Here is a 15,442-nt window from a genome sequence, read left to right as displayed (position 1 = left end):
ATACTAAGAGGAAGAAGGATGCGGAGTCAAACTTGCATCCATGCAAATTATAGAGAAAATAAGATGATTGCTAGTTCCATTATGATACATCATCTCACGTTTGAAGGGAAGACAAAATTACATTGCAAGTTATATATATATATTATAAAAAGATGAAGACCTTTACAAGTTGATAGAAAAAACGGTATGTGTACCTGGACCCGTTTTCTGGAATAGAGGGATGAAATCATCAAAAGAAGCAAAACCAGATTAGTGGATTTTGATAACAGCTTTAGCGTTCAAAGGAAAAAGTGCATACCCCACAGGCCAACATCTTTCCAAAAATTTCTGCGGTAAGATCACTTAATGCATTACGTAATAGATATGTTTTAGAGTTTGAAACAACTTTGATTTTGCAAACATAAATCAGTTAAAAGTGAGTATATAATACCATTCTTTATGTTTACTTACTATCATATCAAAAGTAATTTGACAAAACAAATGTACTCTGAATCATTTACCGCAAAATAGTACATTAATTACAAAAAGAGTAAAGTTAATAAAAAAGTGTTATTAGAAATCAAACTTAACATTTTCCCTTTCTGAATTAAAAAAACGGAAGTCTTTGTCGTACACATAATGATGTGCCAACTGCCAAGCATTTGTCCCTAACGATAAATGATTGCGAGGATCCATCATTAATTACATGAAGTGGTTAATTCCATGTAAGTTATGATTCAAAACATGCACTCCACTAAGCAAACAGTCAAAGCAAGTCATCATTTACACATCCACACACTGGACGTCAACAACGAGAGAATAATGGTGTATGGACTATATGAATACAGGTAAAATATATAATTACATTCTCGACTGCTGCCACACACAAAAAACTCAAACAAGAGGAAATATGTCTCTTCATTTTATGGAAGAAAGTGAAGATTGTCTTATAAAACACTCAAAGTCACCTTAAATTACTACTCCCAATTCTGTTGACAGTGTTAGAAGCAGGTAAGACTTTGTTTCTTAAATCTGAATCCTGGTCTGAATTAGGCCCCACCACATGAACAGGTCTCCTAGTGGAACTGTGTCTGTCAAACTCCAGCCTTTGTCTTGGTGCACTTTGTGATCTAACCTTGGCTTGAAAAGATTCAGTATTTGCCATGTAATTGGGGTGACCCGAGTAGCCACTGAAGAAACCCCAGGAGTACTCACTCCCGGTAGGTGTAAAGGGACCCCTCCTTGCACCACTTCCATTTCTAGAATTGGCTGAAAAAGCTTGTGGACTATTGTCAGCAGTTCTTGAAGTCGCTTCTTCTTTCCCCTTCTGAAACTTCAGAGAGTTCAGCTGCAACACCTCCCTTGATGAGAAACTTTGGTTTACAGTCTTTGCCGAACGTTTTGATGGAGACTCATGTGCCATAAAGTTATCATTATTGTAGTCAGAACTCAAATAATAATGTGCTGTCTGAAAGGAGCTGCTACTGTGGTGAGACTTGAAGTGTGGCCTCCAAGTATCTACTTCGAGAATCTTGTCACTTTTATCATCGTCTGGGCGTCCAGTTTTCAATGAAGCATCTCCAGTTTGCCTGCACTTGTTATCTAATTCCATCCAACGGTTTAACCAATTCGAATCAAACCGGGGTCGTTCTGAGTCAACGTTCCTAAAGTTGGCATTGGAACTACATCTCTGCAAGTTTTAAACAGAAAATGCTATTGAAGTTAAAGAGAATTAAGAGTGGAACACTTTTCTTCAAGTTATGTCAACACCTAACTGATTCAAACACCGGTCCAATGCGTCAATCTAAGCTTAAAGCAAACTTGTTATAAGTGGTTCATAATTTATGATGATTTTCTTTTAAATTCATTTAACATTTCTTTTCAATTCTAAGGAACATGATCAAGCTTAGTGCCTAACAAATAACAAAAGAAAGAGAATAAATACATTTGTGTGTTGATTTAATACTGTGAAGGAGAGAGAAATAACATTACTGAAGGGACTAAAAGAAGCAATGCATGCAGCCCTTTTTATTAGAAGAAATATAATCATAATAAGATAGGGGGGCCTTTTAAAAGAAAATAGTATTTTCATAAAAAGTAAAGATATTATTTATCTGTGGTGCTTAAATGGGGAAAGAATCGTGCACCTTAAGGATAGAAGATCCATCAAATTTTGTATTCAGGACACGAGGTGGGTGTTCATGTTGTTCAGGGACCTACAAGTAAGTATAAATAATAATAATAATAATAATAATAATAATAATAATAATAATAATAAAAATCAATCAGACAAGTTAATGGTTGTGAGCCATTCTTTGCTGAGCAATAATAGAACCCAATCTTTTAAACAGATAATCCTCATTAGTTCAACCTAAAACAGCATACTAGACTAAGCAGCTTCATATTTTACAATTTGGGTTGCTCAGCTTTCGTAGTACATAGTAGCATTGAAGTTGGTAGTTAAACGACAATAAAAAACAGTTGTGAAATGGAAAAAGAGAAAGTGTTTGCTTACAGGGTAGTGAGAAAGGGAAGACTTGAAAGAAGGCGTATTATATGACAAGTGCGCACGGCTTGCACGTGCCTGGGCCTGAAGTCTCACCAATGTCTGCATGCGCCTCAGCATATCAGCACTTTGCTTTCTCACAATGTGGCCCCTAACCAATGCTTGCAGCTTCACCAATGCTTTCAGTGCTCTCAATGCCCTCCTTGCCTTCCAATTTCATCCAAACAAATTATTATTTTTTTCTCAAGTATTTTCCATCATATTCTTATACACACCATCCATCCTATAACTACCACATTCACCCAATCCATACTAGAGAGGACCACTAACAAAATCAATTTCCATGAAGGAGAAAATCCAAATCCAATAAAACATGTTTGCTACATGTTTAGTTTGGGACCTTCTAAACCAGGAAATCTCACATGCACAGTCATTATTAAACAAACACACGCCGTGAAAACCCATCCTATAATCATGTTCCTTTCTTTTCCAGCAAAGTTTTACGGTTCAATTGAATCTAAAGGCCTGTTTTTTATTTTTAGTAGATCATTTCCTTCCTCTGAAAACCATCCTTGTGTAAAAATTATTGTAATAATTTGTTGCATCATCCTATGCTAAATTTCCCTTTTGGTTTGGTTAGCATAGCCAGCAGTAGAAAAGCCAATAAGGTAAAAGTAGTTAAGTTCATTAGCCCAATGAATATTGCAACATCATTCTCTCTCTCCCTAACCTTTTCAGACAAAAGAACGATTATGGTCGGTCAGTGACCTTAACTAGAGTTACTTGTTTCTGATTAAAGCTAGAATGAGTTTATCTTAAAGCAAGGTGAAAACCCCCTTTTTTTGTCACGAAGGAGTGGTATCTTGCTCTTCTGATATGGCAAGACAATGACATGATCAGAAATACTCTCCCCTCATAGAAGGGCAAAAACAAGATTAGTGGTTACCAACTTGGTCTTCTCTCTCCTATTACAGTACATTAATGGCTATCCCCACCAATGAGTAGTTAGGGTCATGAGCTTAGATGTGGTTGAAGATGGGCTGGCACAGGGCCACTAACCTTTGATGTTTTTTGGGCAGAGGGTCATTCTACTTTGCCTCTTGCAAAGGTAACTATCATAACTCACCATTCACCAACTATGTGGGCCACTCTTATGCTATTCACACACGTCCCATTTTCCTCTTTTCAGTCCCCCACACACTCCTCCAATTCCCACACACTCAAATTCCAAAAACGGAACTTTTTCTTAAAAAACTTTAACCTTGCTTCCCACTTGCAAATCTTTACCCATCTCAAACGGGTAGGCAGGCAACTTCCCACTCTCCATTTCCCTTCCTATGCTATTCCTAATTATAATTTCATTAACTTTATCTAAAGTGTCGTTCGTTTTTGTCAATCAAACTATATATTCAATAGAGAGCAACATCACATTCTCCAAATGTAGAGCCAAAGTTCATGAGATAAGCCACTCAAACGCACATTGAAGATATGACTCAAAGCAATAAATCGAATCAAATGTTGTACACAGCACGTGATAAGAAGATGTAATAATATTTTTTATAATTCAAAAGAAATGATCATGTCATGCGACCAGAAAAGGAAAAAATGAATTTCTTCATCAAATGTAAGTATATAAATTATGATTAGTCAAACGTAAACTGTGTCGAAAAGGTTATAATAGAAAAATAAAAGGAATCTGCAATTTGAGTATGATGAGATAATATACATATAGTAAATTGTCAGCACTCAGCAGCAGTATCCAACTCTGAGAGGACAGAGAGAACAAATACTTTCCAGAATCTTACTATATAAAATAAAAAAAATAAAAAGAAGTCTTTAATTAATTATATAACAATGAATTCATATAGGATTTTGGAAGGAAGTAAAGGTGGGGTGTGGTGGTGGAAGGGGACCAATACCTATGTCCCCGGAACAGGTTGCTTTCAGTGCAAAAATTTATTTAAAGATTAAAAAAAAGTCTCATTATTCAAAAATAAGCAATTTTGACCATCGTTTGTTCCCGAGGAAATCCGTGGAAAAAATTCCATTTCAATAAAAAAATAGTCAAATAAATTAAGTCAGTTATGACCATGGAAGAATATTTTTCACACAAAATATAAACCGAGACAGATAAACTTCGGAAGAAAAAAAACATGACCATGAAGAAAAACAATTTTCTAATTCTTGGTATTTGTTTTTAACTTACCAGGTAGCCACGGAACGCTGATTGTATCTTAACGGCGGCAGTCTGCTCCGGCAACCGCAGCTGGCTAACACGCGCCGCGGCGGCCGGTCTTGTGCTGTTGCTGGTACTTGTGGCGGCGGTGGCGCCGCTCGTGAGTCTGACAACCTCTGCTGCGGCGTGCGCAGCGGCTAGGGCGGCCTCGGCGACGGCGGCGGTAGCGGCGGCGACGGCGATGGCATGCTTGTTGGCGTCCAAAGGATTGGAAGAATCAAAGTGGGCGTTGAAGGCAGAAGGGGGCAGTGGCGGTGGGAGTGACTTGTTCCGGGCTGTAGGCTTGAGGAAGGCCCATCTTTTCTTGGGGTGTTTGGAGTCTGAGGGTTTTTTGGCGCCGAAAATTCGACGGAGAAAGCCCATTGGTGAAGTCAAGTCATGGTGGAGAGAGAAATGAAGTGAGTTTAGTTAGAGAAAGAGAGGGAATGATAATGGAAGTTGCTGAAGAAGAGTGGAAACTTGGATTTTGTAGTTAGAGTGTCGGAGATTTGGACGTCTCGTTTTGTTCCCCGTTCAACTCCACGCGCCTTTGCAACACCTTCTTCTTCACTCGCAATTCCCTGTTTTGTTTTTTTCACCCACCCTCCTGTCACCAATTGTCTTATACATTTTTTATTTTCTTCGCTCAAACCTTATTGCATACTATTATGTAGTATATACCAGCAGATAAAGTTAGTGGAGTTGGTAACAATTGAATTCTAGATATAGGTTCAGATTAAAATTTTGTTAGTGCAGTATGACTATCCTCTCAAATTTAACTCATCTGAATTTTTCTGTATCACTAAACTTTATATTATATTGTTTCCTTTTTAAATGTCGTACGTAGGTTGTTTGGACTAATTTATTTGTAACGTCTTCAAATAAAACAACATTAGTTTATAAAAAGTAAATATATTTATTTTACTTTTCTTTTTTGTAAGTTGCTAAACTTTTCTTTGGGTACTGTATTTTATTTATATTTATTTTACCTTTCTTTCTTGTAAGTTGCTAAACCTTTCTTTGGGTACTGAATTGATATAAAATGTCTAGTAATTTTCCTCAACACCAAACTCCTAACAATTTTTAAATTGTTTGGTAATCTAAGTTTTTACTATAGTATTATTTTATATATGGTAGATTATCGGGAAGAGATACTATCATGTTTTAAGTAAAATATTTTAGTAATTTGAGTAAATTTTTAATCGTATAATAAATATGATCACTTTTTTTTACCTTAAATATGTATTTATAAATTTTCAAATAAATTACAGTAAGAATTATTGATGATATATCATTAACTTTTTAGTGATAATAGTCCGATTTCTAAAATTAACTCAAATTACAAAAAAGTTAACTACTCAATCAACTATTGACAAAATAATTATATTATATAAATAGAATGTAATTGTTATACTATAGACAACTTTTTTTCCTATACACTCTATTAATAAAAGAAAAAGAAATAAAATATAAGAATCAAGTTAGCTCAATTTAACTTTTACTGCATATTATAATTTTTTATAAAAAAAAGTGAATTTTTCTATTTAAAATAAACTGATTATGTATATAATGCACCAGTCTCTAGTATTTTATTTTCCCAACTTAATAGTTTTGATAGCGGTAAAAAAATATCATAACAAAATTTGCTAAAAATATTGTAGTTAAAAAATATTATAGTAAAATATAAATTAAAATCAGTATATAACTGAAACTTAAAATAAAGATAAACTATGAAAGTATAGTTTAACCCATTATTTGATTTGATAGACTGGTGGAAACAATTATTTGGGTGACTGTATGTAAGAATGAATGAATGAATAGTATGAATTTCTTGGTTGAGTGAAATGTATCTAACCGTCTAATGTTAAGGTTTTAATTCCTAACAGAAGTATTTATTGAATGGGATCGTATATAAACACTGTGAGACATTTATGTATACTCAGTTGTCCATTCATAGTAGACGCGTGGAATTTAATATCTAATAATCTGGCGAACTACCTTTTGGGTATGACCGTGGAAGAACATCAAGGATTTGACCCGTTGAGACTAAACTCTTTTAGCATTACAAATTTAAAATGTTTTTCAATATATTTCTATTCTGTTATAATAACATTTTTTTATAAAAAAAAAATTGCATTTCTTTTGCCAACGAATGGATAGAAAATAGTTGCTATATAGTCCAGAATTTCGCAGTGCCAAAAAACTAAAATAAAATAAAACATGTGTCGTACTTTGAGAAAAACTGCTGGGCCGGTTGTCAAACGACCAACATGCATTAACGTCTAAGCATGGCCGTGCCGTCATGCTCGCGTTTTTATCTCACCCATTCTAATCTTTTATATGTTAATAAAACTTTATAATATATTCAAAATAAGAAGAAAAAAAAAACTAATGTTATTTTATATTTTCTTATGTCTTGTAAGTTTTGAACAAGATAAGTGGATTAGAAATATCATTGTCTATGCTCACTCTGAATACATATCACCTAAAACTTATTTGTACAACTATCGATTGAAAAAAAGAAAATATTTAAAACAGATCATCTAACCAAAATAGGAAAGGTCCATGTATTGCCTTCTACCAGAATAATAAATATAAAGCTGCTTCTGTATTTTATTTTCTATTTTAAACCACCTAAACATATGTTTTGGGCAATAATTATTATTCTTTCAGTTCAAGCAAGGAGAGAAGCATAGTACCATCTTGCTTCTCTAAAATTGGCCAATAATTATCCTAGTTTTTGTTTATCTTTTTCAGTTCTTTATGGAAGAAAAGAAATTCCTTGCAATGCAAATTCATGCGATCGTGTGGCCCTTTTAGCCGTGATCACTTTAGACAGAAAAATAACAAGACATTTTGGTTAATATGGTTGATATGGAAGTTGAATTTTGCAGATACCAGTTTACCGGTTTAGTTCTGACGTTGGTTAAGCACATTAATGAAAAGTCGGCAAATGCGAACGCTATAAAAAAACACACAATAAGCAGCCAAGTCAATGAATGTGACTTGGCGATGGGAAGATTCTATATCTGGAAAGTCAACAAAATTAAATAAGGTACTGTACAATAGAGCTACAAAGTAGTCAAATTAGAATAACACATGCGTGGAAGCAGGAAAACACAACACCAGAAAGGTCATGAAAATTCATTCGTTAAAATGATATCAAAATTCACACCACTGTAAAATAATTAAAAAAAGAATGACATTTCTGTACATATCAGTATAAAATCATATAATATCAACTAATTAACTATAACTTTAAAAATAATTAATATAAAAATTAATATACTTTTCGTACGACAATTTATAATTAAATATCGGTACAAATTCTTTATATTACTACACAAATCTATCGAAGAATCATGTTCAAAATATGGAGATCCGAGAGCCATTGCTCCAACATCAAAGTTTTAAAAGATGAAGGGGGAGGGGGGCAAATAATCTGAAAATTCGTGGTTCCCGATCACGAAATATCTCCTTACCTATTTCAGAAAGATATATAATAGACTAGAGACACAACACAAGTCCATGATCTAAATGACCAATATTTGGACAGGGTCCCGAATTTCGGCACAATGTCCCACCCTTGAATTTGTAATCACTTAAGATAACAAGGTCATGTGCTCGTATTACAAGCGAGAGCGAGAGGATCCAGATCCACAAGTAATGTAACTATATCGTGCTACTAAAATTTCCAAGTATAGAATTATCCAATTAAGAACACTGGATTAGCAAGATAAATATGAACAAATATGAAGCCATGCAACTATTTTAAATGATCATATGACCACAGTCAACTTTTAATATTTTCCATCTTTATATTAATTATATAGTCTAAATTTGTAGTTCTCACATTATGAAAATAACAATTACTCTCGCTATATATCAACTTAACAGTTATCAGAAGTTTCTTAAAACAAAAATGTATCAAGAAATTTCAGAATCATCAAGCAGAAAATGTCTAGGGCCTCCAAAAGTTTTTCTCGTTCAGATTAGCAAGGAAATATTTGAATTGTATTCCTTGTAAAAGCAACGGAACAAAAGTAATTCATTTCAAGTAATAAGAGGATAAAAAGGAATGTATTATCTACCATAAAATATGGATGTATTTGTAGATTTTTGTTAACTTTCATTCAAAAAATTTGTGTAGCCATCGCATTCGATTATGTAATGTTCATATGAGCTACACAATATTGTATGATGGATGTTTGGTTATTTACAAAGAGGGAAGGATGATTCTGTTTCAAAGCTAATGACTACATCAATCCGCACTGTACAGCAAAACATACTGATACAACAATCAGAAGAGATTACAAGAAAATGATTTAACCATTTTATCCCGTTGTACTTCATGCAGACTCAGAACTTCTGTATCTATGGTCATACAGCAAGAACGACGACGAATGAGGATTTTGAATGTCAAGATCCATTCCCTGCAACCAATATACCCAGAGCAGATTTAAAAAGTTAGCGACATGAATCTTCCACCAAAAATCTTTTTATTTTTTCAGGGTTGGGGTGATACTGAGTGTTTTGGACCAAGAGGTGTTTACCTGCCGCATCTGATTATTGATTGGCATGGACTCAAGGTAAGTGCTCTGGATTATAGGCTCCTGAGTAAAAATTTCTTAAAGTGTTATATTACATACACATTCATGTTCCGCATATGATAAAAACACTAGATGACTAGAAAATTGAACACCTGCAATAGTTGAGATTGACCAGGAGAATCCTGTGGGTTAGAAAAGATGTTTTGCGGTTGCATCATGCTAGAATTAGATTGACTGTCCACCATAAGATTAGTCTGCTCATACATGCAGTTAACCACTTGATTGGCTTCAAAACTGTACAAACCCTGTATCACAAATGAAAGAATCAACAAATGTCAGTCTCTTTGGCGCGTGTATGTATATACACAGATATAAAAAGATAGAACTTATTATCTCAAAAAGTTGAGTTATGAGCACTGAGTATGTTGATAATTGTAAATAAATAATTGATCACAGTATAAACTGTCATATCTGATAAATGATAAAAGATGACCTGCACAATCGGATTCGGTGCTGCAGGCTGAGATGAAACATATGTAGAGGGGGGGCTCGAAATACAGACAACAGTATTTTGCGGTGACTCTTCTACATTCAAAATCCTGTCAGAATCGGCTCCATTACATGTCATGGTTATTAAGTGCCCCCTGTCTGACGTGGCTCTCCTGTCTTTTCCACCATTTGCGCTGTTAATTTCATCCTGATCCTCAATTATATGCTCATTCGGAAAGATCTTTGCAGGCTCACTTTCTGAAGCATCTACATCAGAATTACGTGAGGTGACAACTTCACCTTCAGCTTTCGGTGTCAAGATTTTCTCCACTCCTACCATCACTTCATCAAGTTGCCTCATAGCAAATTGATAAGCTTCCTCGGATTCAGACGCTATTGTTGACAACTTGAGCAATTTGTGGCACAAGTCTTTGTAACAGCTAGCAACAACCCTTTTAGGATTATCTTGCATCTTACATTGCCTAATCTCTCTAAGATTTCTCATCCTCGCATCTTCAGTCCATCTCTCCAAGATGTACTGAGGTGGAACTACTTTTATGTTTCTTTGATCAAGAACTTTAAGCGCATGATCACACAGAAATCCAACACGGTCAAACTTCATACAACTGCAGACAACTGTGTCATCAGAGGAATTGAAGGTGACATTGTATTGTCTATTATGCCCAAATGTATTTGCTTTGTACTGAAACAATGATCCATTTCTACTGTATTGATTAACAATAACATTCAAAGACTTCTCATATGCTCGCTGAAATACTTCAAATGCTCTTGGTGTATAAATATTACTTGCATGCTTCAACAGAACCACATTACCCATTAGTCTTGGCAAACACCTGCTCATTTCATCACTAGCTTCTATTTCTTTATAACGCTGTTCACCTACTACCCTTTCAAAATGCTTAAAAAATTGAACTACATCAATTTCAGGATTTAGATAACTTCTAAACTTATGAGACAAAATCTCAGCTAAATGAAAGCCTTTGATGTCTACAAAAAATGTATTTCGACCAAAGACAACAGCCCATTTCTCTCTTTCTCTATACATCCATCTCAGCCATTCATTTTGCTGCAGATTATACTTCTCTATCACAGTTTCCCAAGAATGAGTAAATTCCTCCTCATCCTTGGGGTCGTAAAGAGTGCTCCGCAGATCATTTGCAAGAGATTCCGCATCCTTTACAACATGACTGAGGTGTTTCAAAGTGTTCTCATACAACTGCCATACACATGTACAATGATTTGTGTCAGGTAAAACTGTATTGACTGCTTCAATGATTACAGCTTCTTGTTCTGTGAGAATGGCCTTTGGCTTTTTCCCGGACATAGCATTAATGAAAGTTCGAAATAACCAAGTAAATGATTCAATGGAATCATCATACAAAAAAGCAGCAGCAAATATTAAAACTTGTCTGTGATGGTTAACACCTAAAAACTGTACAAGTGGCCGAAGATCTTCATTCGTTCTGCAAATTGTATCCAAACAAATGACATCTCCAAAGTGATCAAAATCCACGACCATACTGTCGTCAGACCAAAACATATTGCTAACCTTGTCATCAACATCAAGCTGTATGGCATAAAAAAATGCTGGATTTTCGAAGTGCTGCCTTTGGAAGTAACAAAGCAAACGCCCTGCTTCTCCTTCCCTCATATCTCTTTCCCTTGCACAATGAAGATAGTTGTCATAATTCATTGAAAGTATATCAAGAGATTCGTGTGCACTTATTTTTTTATTCAACATATCCAATGCTGACTCTGATTTAGGTCCCAAACTATTGTTTGATTCAGCTTCCATAGCTTGAGCAACACTAAATTCATTTAGCAAGTTTACCACGTTAGCATTGTTAGGGTTTACATTGTCATGATTATGTTGTGCTTCAAAATGGGTGACCTGGTATTTTCCATTTGGCTGCCGAGTGACGATCATATGTGCCAAGCAGCCAGTTCTCGTTTCCTTCCTATGCTTCTTCACATTGACATCTCTTTTGTCTTTCCTGCGGTACCCCTCTTTGGAGCAGGTAAACTTTCTAGACACCACCTGACCATGCACCTTACTCCTATTTATCCAATCTTTTCTAACATTGAAACCCACCAAAGTCGCATACTTATTATAGAATCGGTATGCATGATCATCAGACTCGAATTCTGCACCAATTCCCAAAACAGTATTTGTGCTGTGTACACTTTTTGATGGAGGACAAGATTGATTGTCACTAGCATGAGCAATGTTTGGACTACAACAGTTCTGTTCCACATTCAAGTCCAAGTTATTGGACATCTCAGGTCCAACATCAACACTACCTTCATGCAAAATACCCAACCCATTTCGATTCCCATCCATTGATAACCTTCACCCAATTGGGAGACGAGCAAATTAATGATAAACATTTATAAAAAAAGTCTATTAACTCACCATACTCACTCATTCTGATTGAATGATAGTGTAAAAAATGCATATATAATTGATTTTTAACTCAATTTGCTTAACTCATAAAAAAATATGGATCAGAAATTAAACCCAACAATTGCTGAGAATTAAGTTCATGCTAAATCAACAAATAATTGTTTCAAAATCCACTTAGTTTCACTTTGCAATTTGCGCAATGTGCAATTTATCCTGAATCAAGATCAAAAGGTGGTACTGTAATTTTTTTAGAGGATAACAATTTATCATCAATCAGTGCTAGTAAACATTATGCAGCTATTGTTATTCCAGTGCAAACAACCTTACCGGTAGTTATAGAGAGGAACAAAGTAGCCGAGGAATCTAAGACGATGTAGCACAATTAGGGTTTGAGACAGAGCAAGTAATCCATGGAAGGAACAAGATACCAACACCGTCCATGACCTTTGGGATATAATCAAATCGGAGAACTTTATGTGTTGAATCGTAGGAAGCATTCAAATATAGATAATTGCAGAAATATGTGAATTATAGGTGCTTCCATCCCTGAGAGTTGGTGAGCTCGAAGAAAGACCTGAAATGGCAACTCTGCAAACCCTAGCAAGATGAAGATTGGAGAAGACGAGAAACCCTTCTGATTCTCTTCATACAAAATTTACAGTTAAAACTCAAAGTGACAGTTAAATTTTTTAAGAGTAATCATAACATGTAATGTTCTTTACAGTAAATTGCTTTTGCCTCCTCTAAAAGATTTTTATTAGATTATTCTTGGTCTCCTCTCTTCTTACATTAAATGTAAATTTTATATACTGTCATTGTAATTTTTGGAATATATTTTTCATTTAAGCTATATCACTTTTACATTTTAGGAATTGACTTTTACATAATTCGTTTAAAAAACAATGCTTAATAAATATGATATAATAACGATTATATTTTATATATAATATAAATTTAATGCGTGATTAGTTTATTTATATAAATATTAGAATAATATAAAATGCATCGAAAGACAAAGTTTTATATACAATTTTTTTAAAAATATATATATAATATAAACATTAAATACACATTTTAAATAATTAAATATAAAATTTTTCATATAAGAGAAAATATAATAATATAGTATCCTTTTATTAAAAATTCAAATTATACCGGAATAAATTTTATTTAAAACTGGTGGAAATATGATGTAATAAAATCCATATTAAATTTATTTAAAAAATTATTAAAATTATAAACAAAAAATCATTCTTATAATTTTTTGTGATCAATTATTTTATTTTGTAAGTGATTCTTTTTTATTATAAATGGTTACTTAAGTTTAAAAGAACAATTGCTTAGGAATAAAATGATAATAATTTGTATATAAAAAACATAGTTAAAATAAATAAAATTTTATCAATTTTATAGATTTGTAATTTATTTTATTAATATTATATGTTAGGTTGTTAATAACTGATTATTTTAATTCTACATTTCAATTACAATTTTATATCATTGTAATTTATTCTTTTTTATTTTGTTAAATCTTAAATAAAAATTGTATAATTATGAAATCATTTATATTTTAATACATTTTTTAAGTTACGTACATTTTAATCTTTACGAGTAAAGTGTTAAATAATTTTATATTAATATAAATTTTTGTATGTATAATATTTGAAACGAAATTTCAAAACGTAAAAGAGCATAATCAATCGAAAAGGTGTCGAATCATGCTTTGATTAAAGTTATACAGATGTAATTTGATTTTTTTTTCTCTCCTCTTATCTTATGCTGTATTATATATAAATAAGAAAATGTTATTGAGTTATCGTATAATTGATTTATGTAATACTAAATTTTACAAACTAACTTTTTTTATATTATCTGATGATATTTGTAAGGACCTCAAAATTATTTTAAGTGGTGGGGACACCCATTTGTTGTATGATTGAAGTTCAATTATTTTAAAAGGGATTTGGGAGAGGAAATCAAGGAGGGAAGCACCAATTGCCTGGAAAGGGGAAGAGTTTGTTTTATTTGGAGGATGGGGAGCAACACGTTCAGATTTTTGCTCTCACTTTGGCACCATTCAGAAAAGCATTAGGCGTAAGAGATAAAATGAGTTACTGGGTTCTGAAATGGAAGAGAAATTCTTGCTACAAATTAGTGAGGAAGGTGAAGTTCATAGTTGCTGGAGTGGAAAAGAAACCTTGGTGCTGCAAGTCTTGGAGAAGATAGATTCAAAGATTCACAAAGGAAGTCTTCAAGAGATAAGGGGAGCTAGATCTTTTCCTATGGGTTGTATGAACAATACATGTGTTGATTTCTGTATGAACTGTATGCTGGAAATTTGTGACTGTGTATGTGGTTGGGCTGAGATGATATTTGAGATTGGTATGTTGATGTATGTATTCTGTTGGAGGGGTGATCAAATGGAAGGTAAGGAAAGTATACACTGTTTTGAACAAGCTGATAGATTCTTGAGTCACTTTGAGAGGAAGTGAGGTAGTGATTTTTAGAAGTAAGGATTTTGAGTACATTTGGGCTGTTGGGATATCATAGGTAAGTCATTTGTAACTTGTTAGAGTCTTCATACTGATCAAAATAGGTGAAAAATGGTTGCTGTCAACTGGTATGGGGCTGGACGACTTCTGGTTCGCGCCCAGCGCCCCCGGTGGCGCCCAGGCGCGAGAGTCTCGCAGAAAGTCGCGCCCGGCGCCCCTCTTATGGCGCCCGGGCGCGAGGTGTTCGCAGAAAATTGTTTCGTCTTTGTTTTTGATAGTTTATGGGGTTTCGGATGTCCGTTTTGGACGTTTCTTAAGTCGTTTTGGAGGTTTTGAACCCTTCCGGAACTGTTGGTGATGGTTTCAAAGCCATTTGCTTTGTCTAAGTATGAGTTACGGGGTTTTGTGTTGTTTAGTGGTTCTTTTAGGACTGTTATTGTCTGGTAAGGTGTATTGGATTGATTATTGTTGTTTGCTTAACAGATTGTTAGGTATGAGGAATGTTTGGAATGCATGATATGATATGATTTATGTGGGAAGTATGTGAATGAATGAGGTATGTTGGATTTACTGTAATAATAGGGTGGTATCTGGTTATTCATGACTGGGATTAAGTTTCAAAGTAACGGTATAATTCTTGAACGTAATTCCATGATCCTCAAGGAGAGGATACATGGTGGTGTTTTGGGGTTGTATAGAATGATTACATGGTAGCTCAGTTTTGGGGGTCATCCTGAAACTCCAATGGTCTTTCTTCTCATGTAGAGAGGATTGAACCATGTGGTG

General features: G+C 34.2%; 2 protein-coding genes across 3 annotated transcripts; both read right to left on the bottom strand.

Annotated features, from left to right (window-relative positions):
• Positions 1-709: 709 nt before the first annotated feature.
• On the bottom strand, positions 710-5,249 carry LOC108326501 (protein IQ-DOMAIN 23). Of its 2 annotated transcripts, XM_017560036.2 has the most exons (4): positions 4,692-5,247; positions 2,495-2,692; positions 2,127-2,195; positions 710-1,669 (listed from the first exon to the last, which is right to left on the bottom strand). In XM_017560036.2, exons 1-4 carry the CDS (start codon positions 5,082-5,084, stop codon positions 944-946), a joined length of 1,386 nt encoding a protein of 461 aa, XP_017415525.1. In that variant the 5' UTR covers positions 5,085-5,247; the 3' UTR covers positions 710-943. The 2 variants fall into 2 exon arrangements, with proteins under 2 accessions (XP_017415525.1, XP_017415526.1); XM_017560037.2 differs by lacking the exon at positions 2,127-2,195 and having other exon boundaries at positions 4,692-5,249.
• Positions 5,250-8,827: 3,578 nt separating this feature from the next.
• LOC108324075 (protein FAR1-RELATED SEQUENCE 5) lies at positions 8,828-12,864 on the bottom strand. Its single transcript, XM_017556879.2, has 5 exons — positions 12,492-12,864; positions 9,744-12,108; positions 9,403-9,555; positions 9,254-9,313; positions 8,828-9,133 (listed from the first exon to the last, which is right to left on the bottom strand). The coding sequence occupies exons 1-5, from the start codon at positions 12,659-12,661 to the stop codon at positions 9,050-9,052; spliced, it is 2,832 nt and encodes a 943-aa protein (XP_017412368.2). The 5' UTR covers positions 12,662-12,864; the 3' UTR covers positions 8,828-9,049.
• Between the last annotated feature and the right edge of the window lie 2,578 nt (positions 12,865-15,442).

The sequence above is a fragment of the Vigna angularis genome, chromosome 3, assembly GCF_016808095.1.
Source record: "Vigna angularis cultivar LongXiaoDou No.4 chromosome 3, ASM1680809v1, whole genome shotgun sequence".
NCBI lineage: Eukaryota > Viridiplantae > Streptophyta > Magnoliopsida > Fabales > Fabaceae > Vigna > Vigna angularis.
The sequence above is the reverse complement of the archived record's forward strand: the minus strand, read 5'-3'. Positions and strand labels throughout refer to the sequence as shown.

Bases quoted from the DNA above. Each gene is read 5' to 3' on its own strand.
- LOC108324075 (XM_017556879.2), bottom strand. From the start codon at position 12,661: ATGCTTCCTACGATTCAACACATAAAGTTCTCCGATTTGATTATATCC. The intron at 12,109-12,491 runs GTAAGGTTGTTT...AATTGGGTGAAG, and splicing joins GTTCCTCTCTATAACTACCG to GTTATCAATGGATGGGAATC. The intron at 9,314-9,402 runs GTGTTCAATTTT...ATTTTTACTCAG, and splicing joins GTCAATCTCAACTATTGCAG to GAGCCTATAATCCAGAGCAC.
- LOC108326501 (XM_017560036.2), bottom strand. From the start codon at position 5,084: ATGGGCTTTCTCCGTCGAATTTTCGGCGCCAAAAAACCCTCAGACTCC. The intron at 2,196-2,494 runs GTAAGCAAACAC...ACTTACTTGTAG, and splicing joins CTTCCCTTTCTCACTACCCT to GTCCCTGAACAACATGAACA. The intron at 1,670-2,126 runs GTGCACGATTCT...TAAAACTTGCAG, and splicing joins ATGGATCTTCTATCCTTAAG to AGATGTAGTTCCAATGCCAA.